The 12,073-nt window shown below is 46.0% G+C and overlaps 1 protein-coding gene across 6 annotated transcripts in view; it reads right to left on the reverse strand.

The window, feature by feature from the left end:
* PRDM2 (PR/SET domain 2) overlaps positions 1-12,073 on the reverse strand; it is a 97,595-nt gene that overhangs the window by 19,633 nt on the left and 65,889 nt on the right. For 2 of the 6 annotated variants that reach the window (XM_025048549.1, XM_015591352.2), the window contains one exon: positions 8,621-10,181. The exons of 3 other annotated variants lie outside the window; for them this stretch is intronic. In XM_025048549.1, the coding sequence (XP_024904317.1) occupies positions 10,169-10,181 (13 nt within the window). In that variant the 3' untranslated portion in view covers positions 8,621-10,168. Of the gene's footprint in view, positions 1-8,620; positions 11,627-12,073 lie in introns of those variants that run through there. One more of the 6 variants, XM_025048550.1, reaches the window with a different exon arrangement.

Genomic DNA, 12,073 nt, shown 5'->3' on the forward strand with positions numbered 1-12,073 from the left:
TGCAGGCGTCCCTAACTGAAGCCCCCCGGCTCCTCTGTCACAGGGTGGTCATTAGGATGTAAAAGACACACACGAGTGAAACGTTCTAAGAACTGAAAAATGCTCAGATAAATGTATCCGAGAGACTGTTAATACGCAAAGGAAAATCATTTAAAATGAAAACCGGGAGCAAATTAAATGAGGTGGGGTGATAGTATGCTACTTTTTTTTTTTTTCTTTTTAAGACCCAATGGAGAACTCTGACGTTTGGGTAAAAATCACTTGAGAAGCTGATAAAAATGAAGATTGCAAAGGCCCACCCCCAAAGATGACAGTGTAGTAGGTCTGGACTGTTTACTAAGCCTCCCAGGAGGCTTTTGAGGCAGTCGATCCACTAAGTGAACATCTTGGTGAGACACCTGGGGACACAGACACAACGCTCTGCCTCACGCTGAAATGAACAAGACAACACGTGCTGGACCCACGAGGTACTGTCCCCTCACCCAAGCACCTGTCCAGAACATTCCCTCAATAAAACACCTGTTAGTTGGCACTAATGAGCTGCATCTATAATTTTTATAAATAGTTTTGAAGAACAGAAATATATCATTTATCGCAGTGATGAAGTAAACAAACAGAGCATACACGTCAACTGCCATATCTGACACCAATTTATCAAGGGGCATCAGAACGGTTGGCACCTCCATGAGGGCAAATTAACATGAAATTGTTTTCACTGAACTCTCATAAAATGTAAAGGAGCCTAGATGTGAGTCGAGAAGGGAAGGCATAAAACACCTATAAACCTATGCACTGGTTACTAGAGAAAGTCTAAGAAACTCTGGAGTTATATTCTGAATTAGGAGAAAAAAAAAAATCAACAGGCGGATGTATCAGCTTCTGCTACAGTAACAAGACAGAATGCACTCTATGTCCTTGGAGATTGGACCACTTGGAGATTGGACCACTCGTTAGCACCTGGCACCAAATAAAATATGTATTCTAAGCCTGGATTCAAGGACGGAGGCACAGGCACGGACGGGGTAAAGAGAACACTGCTGTCTGAGAACTAAGGTGCCTCCCCTGGAGCAAACCTTCCCTGAGGCACAGACCGCGTGCACTTTGCCCAAACTTGTTTCATTCTCTCCACAAACTGTTCATTGAACTCGTGCGGGTTTTAGGAGCTTAAAGGAAAACAGCAGTCGATGTGTTTGTTACTTAACGCTCCCCTATCTAGAGGTCATTTGTCCAGCAACGTCACTTACCAGCAAAGAACCAAGAGCCGAGCCACATTTTTAATGAATAAGCAAACCGCGCCGCCAAATCCACGCTCTGCCGTCAGCGCCCTCTGCTTAGGAGAGGTCCTCGGAGTTCTCAGACGCCACTGACCTCGTTATTTACACAGACTGTCAGCAGGACCACGCTCTAACTTCCTGGCCCACGGAATATTAACAGAAGCCTATCTAAGGGAGGCCAGGGAGTGCAGACAAAATCCATACATAACAGATGAAAAAGGAGACAGTGAGTACATCCTTCTTAAAACAGTGTTAAGTCCCATCTCAAGCATCTGGATCCTGCATGTCCGATTTACCTCCGAGGGTATCATTTCTCCACAATAAAGTATTAGTAATGGTTACTTTGAGCCTTTAAGGAAAGTCCATTTTTTAAAAGAAGCGGCAGATGCGTTAGATCCCAGACAGCATGTACCTGTGGCTCGAGCCTTTCTGCAGCCACGGCAGACACCAGGCACTGGCCCCGTGACACTGAGTGTGACCCCGCCTCTGAACCCAGGCAGCTGCTTCCCACGCATACATGGAAACCGGCTGGCCAGCTGAGGCTTTTTAAAGACTTCTATGAAAATAGGAAAAGAAAAAGTTGACGCTAGGGAGCAGGGTTTAATTCTCTGGGTGCGACAGTATCCGGACCTGCTTTTTCCCTTACAGAGCTGGGTGGGTGACGTGCCAGCAGAGGCATCACTCCAGGCCTGGCCAAGACCTCACAGTCTGCTGTCCCAAGAACAGACCAAACGGACCTGGACTGGGGAGGGCCAAGGCATGTGTTCACCTGCCTCATGGCTCAGCCCCTTCGCATCAGCTGGTGCTTCTCGTGCCCTGGGCAGGTGCTCACCAGCAGCAGTGAATCCCTGCTTCTTAAAGGAGAGGCCGCTGGGAAGAACCGGCTGGGCCAGGGCAGGGGCTCCCTCCCAGATCAGCGGACCAGCTGCAGGAACAGACTCACACCGATGGGTGGGGCCGCTCCCTGGACTGGCTTCCTCATTCCGCTTACTAGCTGTGACCTCGGGCAAACTGCTTACCGTCTCTGTGCCTGTTTTCCCATCTGTAAAATGGGAGAACATAAAAGTATTTATTTCGATTAAAAATGATTAAATGAGGTAATATACATAAAGCCCTGAAAAAGGTGGCTAGCAACCACTTAAAAATATCAGTGATGTCCTTAGATTATTATTTCAATGAATTAGGTTCCTTGGTTAAGTTCCCATGGTTTCATAGAGCTAACGAAATGGTTTCTTCTGAATCTTTTAAAATGTACATTTGGGCTTTGAAATTGAAAACCAAGAAAAGTTATATGGAGGGCTGATGGAATAAAACTAATCATCTTTTCTCCCCGCCTTGACTTGAAACGTGACTGCTTGTTTCATAGCTCATTCTCTTTAGTTCTGGTGGGTGGCAGTGTCTGATCCAGAAAGAGAGCAGCTATAGTCCGTCCGTGAACAGCACAGGCCCAGCTGAGACACAGCAAAAGCCGCTGGGGTCACTGGCGTTTAGAACCAGGAGTCACTTGGCCCTCTCTGGGCAGAGGCGAGAGAGGAAGGGACATTCCGGCTGCTGCAGCCTGTGCTGTCACGAAATCACATACATGGCAGGTCGGCTTTGAGCAGAAGCCACTTTTGATCAGATTTAAATTGAGATGAAAGAGGACATCTTTCAGCGATAATGATGGCAGCTAGCTAACATTTATGAAGCCGTTACTACAGCACGCAGCATCTGTGGTCCTCACGGGCCTACCTGTTGTCTTCGTGAAAACACTGTGATCGGATTGTTACCATTTTACAGACAAGGCAAACGGGCTCAGAGAGGTGAAGGTTACTGAGCTAGTGAGTGACAAAGCGAGGATTCAAATATTTTATTCAATTAAAAGTATTTATTGAGCAGCTATACATGCCGGGCACTGTAGTAGATGCTAGAGATGCACCAGTGAACAGTCTGCCCGAGAGAACTCTCACTCCGGGAGAGGGATTCAGTGAACAAGTGTGACATCGGCAACAAGAACGAATAGAAGAGCGAAGTTCCTGCAGGAACGGATGAGCAGAGCAAAGAGATGGAGAGGAACAATGGCAATTATTTCCAAGTGGATGGTCAGGGAAGGCTTCCTGGAGGTGACAGCAGATCAGCAGCTCTGGGGCCAGAGGCAACGCGCTTACCTATATTCCACCGCCTGAGATGAAACCACAGCAAAACCTGCAGACCAGACCAGTGCTGGTCTGCACTGCCCCATCTTTCATGGAAGGCAAGAGGCCTTCAGGAAATGCTGAACTTCCGACTCCATTCTGTGGGACGTGGTGGCCACCCTGAACTGAAGCTCCACACAGGCTATGCTATACCCCTTCTCTGCAGCAAAACCCATCTTTGGGCGATGACATCAGCATGAGGCATGTGGGGGACACAGTGAATTAGGTGGTTTCACATCGCCTTTAAGAACACGGCTCAAGTCAGATGCCTAGGCCTGACGCTCTCACGGACAGCTGAGGGACATAATTCAAGTGATGCTGCCTCCCAGACTCGAAATGAGGACAGCGTTTCCCTCTGGCGGTGGGAGAACCTCAGAAGCGGGGGCGGCGAGACGTGCACAACACTCGGAACAGTGCCTGGCTTGGACAACCGGCCAGCAGCGCCCTCGGCTCCCTCAGCAGGGGCCAGCTGCATCCCAGGGTCCTGTGCGAGTCCCAAGACACAGGACAGAGGCCATCAGTTCTATAGCCCAACACCTTCGCGACCCAGCTTGACCGTTACAGATGTTTTCTGAATGGCTGACCAACTGAATCGGTCCTGGAGAATGTGCCTGACTTCTCAGATCCAGTATTAGTTTGGAAATAGAAGCCATCTGAGTATGTTCCCAAGCTCGAGCTGGGTTGGCAAGGATTGGGTGTGATTATAAAAAGCAAGTGAGAAGAGAATGTTACTGCAAGGAAAATTGAATCCATGTGTTTTAAATAACTTCATTCCAATATGTTAAAATATTATAGTTTTTGGCAATTATTAAATATGAGAACAAATGCAATTATTTTAAATTGAAATTCTATTTATAAGTTTAAAATTGCCACAACTGTATCCTGAGACCTAAATCCCCTTTGGTTATGAACTTACCTGTGCAACAAATTTCAGGTCTTTTTTTTTTAATGATTCCTATTTAAAACTGACATTTAGATGTAATGCTGACTCCATAGGTATCTAAGCAGAACTCCAGACTATGCAGCAGGCTGTTCAAACATTACCATGGAAATATTCTTAAATACGTTCTGACTCAGAACAGAAACCTATGCTTTAGAATCTCTCTGGAGCTTTGTCATTACTGAAGACACCCCAGTTCTCTCCCATAAACCCCACTGGGTAACTCACGTAGCACCCATCAAGGAATGTCAAAACCCTGGGTTCTTTTGTCTGGCTTCTCGCCCTGGTTTATAGGCTGGACGTGGGAAGGCACATTTAGGCACTAACTTCTTCCGTAAAATCTTTTATAGTCTCTGGAACAGCCACCTGAACTTGGGGTCACTTTCTATAAGACAGTCAAAAAGAAATCTAGCTGGTACCAATGAGACAGACTATAGAAGCATATACAAATCCTATTACCCCAACAGTGTAGCAACTTAATTCTCATAAAAGTATTTCCAAGCCCCTTTTAATGGCTCACGACAGAATGTGATTTTTGCAACTCCAAGTTACTTAATGCAGTCACGATGGTTTTTCCAATTCTTATTCTTAATCTAGAAAGTAAATAAGACCTCCACACGGCCTCCTGTCTCTAATCCTATACTTTAAAAATAACAGTATTAGCAGAAACTTAACCTTCTGTTTTGCACATAACTCACTATTTACTAAGGTGGGAAGGTAAGCCCAGATCAACTATTTTGGGGCTAATGCCCAAAAGGTCAAAGTTCTCAAGTGACACCTGAGGACACTTCCCATGATCCCAGGCCTCTTTGGAACCATTTCGAAAACCATAGGACATAATTATATAAGGAGCTTGATTTCCATTAAAGAGGTTTTTGTTTTCTAATCGGAAAGCATGAAAGGCCTGTGAGGGGCGGAAGCACACTCCCCACTAAGAGTGAGACTGACTGTGCCCAGGAGCTGCTGCCCCTGATCATCCCAGGAGGGATTCCTTACCCACGGAGTGACGGCGATGGCTCTGCTTGCTCACTATGGCAAGAAAAGCTAGCAAAGAGGCTTTTACATTAAAAGGAAACGAAGCTCAGGTTCACTATGGCAAGAGAAGCTAGCAGAGAAGAGGCTTTTACATTAAAAGGAAACGAAGCTCAGGAGGGGATAGATGGCACTTCAAACCCCAGCTTGTCACCTGAGCACTGTGTGACTTTTGAACGCCTCACGAGTCCATCTGTCCACCTGTAAATGATGCCAACCTCATGGCATTAGTGACGAGAGTCAAGTTTGCAAAATGCTTAGCACGGTACCTTGCACACGGAAAAGCACTCAGGGAGCTACGCTGAATTTCCCTGAGAGCTCATCAGATGGTTTCCCACACCACCCGGAAAGGAAGCAGCACAAGGGCGCAGCACTGAAGTCCGCCACGGCGGCTGGAGGTGAGGAGGGGGCTGGGATGGTGGCCCCGCGGCCCCCAACGGGGAGGCCGGGGCGCAGAGCCTGAACCCGTCACCCACTGCGCAGTCTGCTTTCCCCTACACTGCACCCACTCAAACCTCCTTCTGTCCCAACTGTTTTCCTGACACTGATATTTCGTCTAGAATTTTAACAGTGACGTGAATGTCGTCAGCCCCACCAATCTGGATCTAGTTTCTTTGTTCGCTTTAAAATCCCACACACTGTGTAAGTTTAAGGCCCTGGAGCATCTCATAGGCCAAGTCCCAGGAAAAGGTCAGGGCACCAGGACAGAGGGGCCCTGGCCTTGGAAGAAACACGTTGGGAAAGAAACTGCACAAGCAGCCGGCTGTTCCTTTTCCTCGAGTCTCGAGGCCTCACCTCTTCCTTCTGTCACGTACACTAATACTTCTCCATAGCCCAGGGCTCAGGACTGGTGGCTTCAGAACAGCCCTTTGCCCCCCAGTCCCCACAGGAGCCCCAGAGCCTTCGGAAAAACAAGGACGAGAGTGCCTGTAAGGATTAAATGGGAGGCACCGAGGGGCTCAAATCAGAACCCACTCGCACTTTAGCAATTAAGATCTATACGCATAATTTTTCCCACGAAAAATCAGAAATTCTTCAGTGTGCATTGAAATTCCCCGTGAACTTTAAACTACAGACTACGCAGGCCCCACCCCCGAACAAGCCTTTTATTTAAAAGGCTGTCTGCAGGACCTTGGAGCTGGCAGCCTAACCTCTTCTCCGGGTTAAGTCTGAGAACCACTGAGCGAGGAGGCAGGGCATGGCTCTCATCTTCTGCCAGCCAGTGCCTGGCGTCCAGCGACAGTGCCATCACTGACAGGTCAGCTCAAGCTCTGCCACCTTTCCCAAGTCCTTCGGAACGGCTTGTCCACTTTCCACTCTTGAGAACATCTTCAGTAGCGCGTTACCAGGACATCAGTCGAGAGACCAGACCCCAAAGCGACAGCCGCAGGGTTGGTGCCATCAGGAAGGAGAGAGGCCATGGGCTGCTGGGCCGCCTAACGCACGACAGCCTGGCCTCTGCAGTACTTCAGATGCAGATGTGGTCGTCATGTTCAAGGTAACCTTTTTCTCACCCACCTGCACGCTAGTCCACTTGCAAAGTAAATCGCCCTTTATGAGTCTTCTTACGGACTTAGGTCAATCTATTCAAAGCGAGGTTTGATATCAAATCAAAATCCACACAATACATAAAATGCATTAAATAAGCTATAATTTTAGTAGTCACTTTAACACAAGTATTAAAAGTCAGCAGTCGACTAGTCACACTCAAATATTAAGCTAGAAGCATCTTCCTGACCACCTAGCCTTCGGAGGGATTGTGACAAAGTAGGTTTTGAATAGGAAGTACAAAAAAAGGAGAAAAGCGACCATGCAAATTAAGGTTCTGTAAGGGTTGGGATTTCTGTCCACTGATGCAGCCTAAGCACCTAGAAGACATCCTAGGACACAGCAGGTACTCGATAAATTAATGTGATTCTGTAAAACGGATTGCTAGAAAAAGTATTTGTAACAACCAAATTAAAATAGCCAGCCTAGAGCGAAGTTCATGATCAGACAGATGTTCACGAACTGTGACAGATGCTTCAGAAGAGCAGCAGGGACATCAGGCTTAAGTTATTCGTTTTAAAATTCTTTACGATGTTTAACTCCATAAAGCACATAAAAGCAACCAAAATGGGGCAGCTCGTTCCTGGCAAGATGGCAGTTACGTGACTTCTCGGGGACTCCTCCGCCGAGTAAATACCTGAGTGCTGCCACGTTCAGGTTCTGCTGTAAGAACCAGGGACACGAGACAGGCCTTGCCCTGGCTCCTTCGGTCCCATGAGAAAATGTCAGCATCCATGACCAAAAGGAGACCTCCTTCTAGAAGGCAAATGCAGACACCATCTGGTCCATTCCCACTTGCGGCAGACTGGGAACTAAGATCCAGAAAGCAAAATAACTTGCCCAAGGCTAGGCCACCGAAGGCGGGGACATAGAGGGCCGAAGGCACTCGTTAGCCGCCTGTTCACTGCCGGCGCGAAGGGAAGGATGAAGGCGAGCAGACGGGCCAAGATGGAGCCCCACGTCTTCCCGGAGCAGCGCCCTCCCCCATGCACCCCGGCGCTGTGCACGTTCAGCGCTCTTCAGTAGAGCATTTAAAACGAGTGGTACCAAAAGCCACCTCCTAGCTCCACTTGACCTCACAGCCTCCTCTTCCTCCCTCGGACCCCTCCTCCTCCCTGCTGGGTGTTTCCACATGGGAATATTATCCTAAGCCAGAAATGAGGGCATCTGGCCAGGAGAGGTGGATCAGAGGAATGACGCTGATACGAAGAATGAGAACGACACGTGCCCTCGCGCTGGACTTTACAAAACTGCTGACATCCAACCATTTTTAACCTCAAGAAAAAAGAGCAACCCCATATAAACGTAATACAGATGTTCCAACTTGTTTCATTCTTCGGGGACCCTTAACAATAAAAATGCCCAAAGTGGAGTCAATCGTTAGCAAGCACAGAGGAAGCGGAGACCTCACGTACGAAACTTTAATTCGCTCTTGAGGTGCTGCTTATAGCACGTCTGCCCACGTCTCCTCTAAATGGTAGAAGAGCAATACTGAACTCGCAAATGTTCGGTTAATGCCATACAGAAACCAGTGAAAAAAGGTCGTCTGCGAGGAGCAGACACTGCGCATCAGGTGTCCTGGCTGGGCCCTTCCTACATGCACCTTCGTTTTTTGCCCTTAACTCCTCCCAATGACATACAAAATGCAGTCCTTTCACGAGATTTTACAAAGTTTTTATTGGTTACAATGATATAAAACGGTATCATTAGAATTCCCCCTAGTTATTAAGTGCTTGCTTGCTAGCAACAGCATAAAAAAAACTTTTGTGTATCTGACAAGCTCAAATGATTTATTTCATGCTGAAAGGGGAGAAATAGCAAATAGCACTCTTAACTTGTCTATCTACAATTAACCTCTTTCTCTCTTAAAAGGCTACATTGGTTAAAATCAACAGGACAACCCCTTTTGTATGTCAAATTGTAAATTTTAATGTTTTTCATTAGAATAGTCTTTTATCATCACTCTCCAACAGAAACAATAAAATAACTAACAGCAAACTTCAATACAAGAACACTCTCCAGATTAACAACTCAAACAAAAATGTAAAATGTGAATCACATAATACAATTGAAGCGTCCAAAACAATTTAAATAATTTTAAATATTTTATTTTTAAACTGCTACAAATGCTTTATACAATATTTCAACATAAAAGTCCCCAGAACAGAAATGTAACAAAATGGGAATGATAGTGAAAGGGTTAAAGTGGCACAAATTCACCAAACAAGTATTAAACTACAAATTTTAAGAGGTAGATTACTTTTAAAGTTGAGAACAAAAAAAAAAAAACATGAATAAAACCTAGCCATTTTCCACCAACTCAGTCATTAATTACGGGGAACGCATATAATGCATGGAGAAACGATACACTCAGGAAGAGGCCAATCTGTAGTTTTTAAATCTCTATTAGAGACCGAAGTGTAAAACCTGGTACGTAAATTCAGTTATACTCACATGTAGACATACATCTATACAGGCCTGTGATGCATCCTGGGCATTGATATATTGCTACATAGTCTCTGATAATATAATAGTTATAAATTAGTGCCAGATAATTTTTTGAGAGGATGTCCACTCGGATATATAAACACGACACTGGAAGAGGCATAAAAAAGGAGTCCATATCCAATCTGGTTTCCTCTCCATTATGCTGGCAATCTGCTTGTGATAAAAAAGCAGGCTGAGAGAGAAGCTAAATGCCTCTCTGTCTATAATTCATTTAAAAGAAAGGCATCAAGAGCTGGTGTGTGACCAAAACATCTTAAAACGAGTGCATTAGAATCTGTCATTCCCTGAAATCTACAAACGACTACTGACAAGACAGAGAACTTGCTTGGCAAGGTTACGTTCAAATCATTCCTTCCTCTGCTATGTGCCAAAAACCAGGGCCACACTCAGATCTGAGTTCTCAGTCCCGTGGCGACGAGCCAGTTCATCTAGCCCGTCCTACGGCGCCCTCTTGCATTTCAATCACCCAGGAGCCCAGCACACGTGTCGGGCACCGGCGAAGCAGCGGCTGCCTTACTCTAACCAGAGCGACAAGAGGCTGCCGGCAGTCAGCTGTGTTAGGGTTTGAGTCAGCTTCAACTGGTCTTGCAAGCTTGGTAGATTTCGTGTCCTTTGTCGTAGTGCTTATCCTAAGTGGAGCATGCATTACCTTTATTTAGGCAATTAAGGTTTGTTTTGTTTGGGGGGCTTTTCTACAGGAAGTTCCTAGAAAATAAGAAAACTGAAGATAAATGACAACGTAACATAACCTTATATGAATTGACCACGTTAAAGAAAAGGTGAGCAGACCACATGACAAATGTTATTAAGACAGCAACAAAATGACTCTGAAGATACACAGGAACACGGGTGTCTCATTCAAAAGCCACACGCCTGGAAGGCCACGGCCCTGTCTGGAGTGGTGTGGTAGAGATGGACAGTGAGAAACTGACGTCTGTCATTTTATTTTTTTAATCAATTCATGGTGAATGGGAAAACCTGGTCTAGAATTTCATTTTGCTTTTCCATCTTTAGGTGTTTCTGACTGGCTGCAAGGGGAACACGGTATTAAGAGTTGCTCTAAAAGGAACATTAGAGAATGTAAAAACATCTTGCGATTTACAAAACCAAAGATGGGCAAGAGGGGGTGGGGACGTCTCTCTTTCCCCGTCTTTTCGTCTTACAGCCCACTGAAATGAGGCCTCAGCGACAACAGATCTGAATGCACTCGGACGGGGGACACGGCAGCAAGGTCTGTAGCCGGAGACGGAAGTCGCGTGGTAGGCCTGGCATTCTTTGCTGCTTTATCCTGAGAAAAGGACTTGGAGCACACGTCTTTTTGACACTGTGATCGGCACAATGGCTTGTGCTCCAACTGGCAAATTCCGCTGAGCCCTCTGCGTTCAATGGAAAACTCTGAAACGCTTAACTTTACTCACACGGCTGACTGCAAGCATATACCTGAAACAGAACCCCAAACTAGCCTCCCATGTCAAGTGCCTGAGTGCTGGGAACTAGCTCATAATCACAGGTTGTTACAATGAAGGACAGAGGAAAAAGGTGTACAGCCAGACCTGTGCCAAGTCCTTGAATACACGATGGAAAAAGTAAAGCAAAGTCACTGAACACAGAGAGAAAGTGAGTGTTTCTACACGTGAGTCATGAAATCATCCCTGAATAAAATGGCAAGGAGAAATATATTGAAAGGGAAGAAGACGGTGGTTAAAACAACTCCTTACCACTGTAACGCGACAGCGTGTACCGGGGATGAGGCCCGATCTCTAGGCACCCTCGTGTCCCCAGGCCTGAGCTCAGGAACCCTGATTTCACACCTAACGCACTGCGAGGCAGGTGCCAAGACCACCCCAACTCCCTGAGGAAATGCCCACTCTCGTGTCCAGATAATCCAGGTATGATGTCCCGTTAAACATTTATTTTTGATTCCCCAAAAAACTTCACAAATTTATTACGGTCACTTGTAAACGGCCCCCTGTGTTAAGACACACATCCTTCTGAGGTGTGCACAGCACAGTCCAGTGACACGCAGAGGGGCAGCCACTGCGGATGCCTGCGCCACCACCTCCCAGGCAGAACAGTACTGTTTTCTTATCTGATTCTTCTGTGTTAGCTTTCAGGCCAAATTTCATTCCAGCAACGGAACCCTCAGTTAACTATCAAACAAAGCAAAAGAATTAAGATGAACTGGAGCAAAAAACACAATTTTATTAGGCGCTTTGGACCTTTGAGATCTAACGGGTTCTTGAAAAAGCACCACATGAGGGAGAGGCTTCCTGAGTGAACTTCATAAATTTATAGGTACTCAGAGAACTTTTCTTTATAGTATCTTAATTTTCCACATAAACTTTAACCTTAAACTGTATAAATGGGATATACTAGGAAATGAGGGATTCTTTCAAATACTGGAGACTAAAGGGGATACACACAATACATTCTACAGTACCGACGACCTGGGGGATGTTTTCCAGTACAGTCTGTGAAAATGACGGCATATTCTGATTCTTTAACTTTGAAAAGGACTGTTCCAGGACATCCCATTGTTGTGGAACTTCAGAACACAGGCAGAGTGACAAACAGGTATGCAGGTAAACTGCCACAAG

Source organism: Pteropus alecto, unplaced genomic scaffold, assembly GCF_000325575.1.
Source record: "Pteropus alecto unplaced genomic scaffold, ASM32557v1 scaffold125, whole genome shotgun sequence".
NCBI lineage: Eukaryota > Metazoa > Chordata > Mammalia > Chiroptera > Pteropodidae > Pteropus > Pteropus alecto.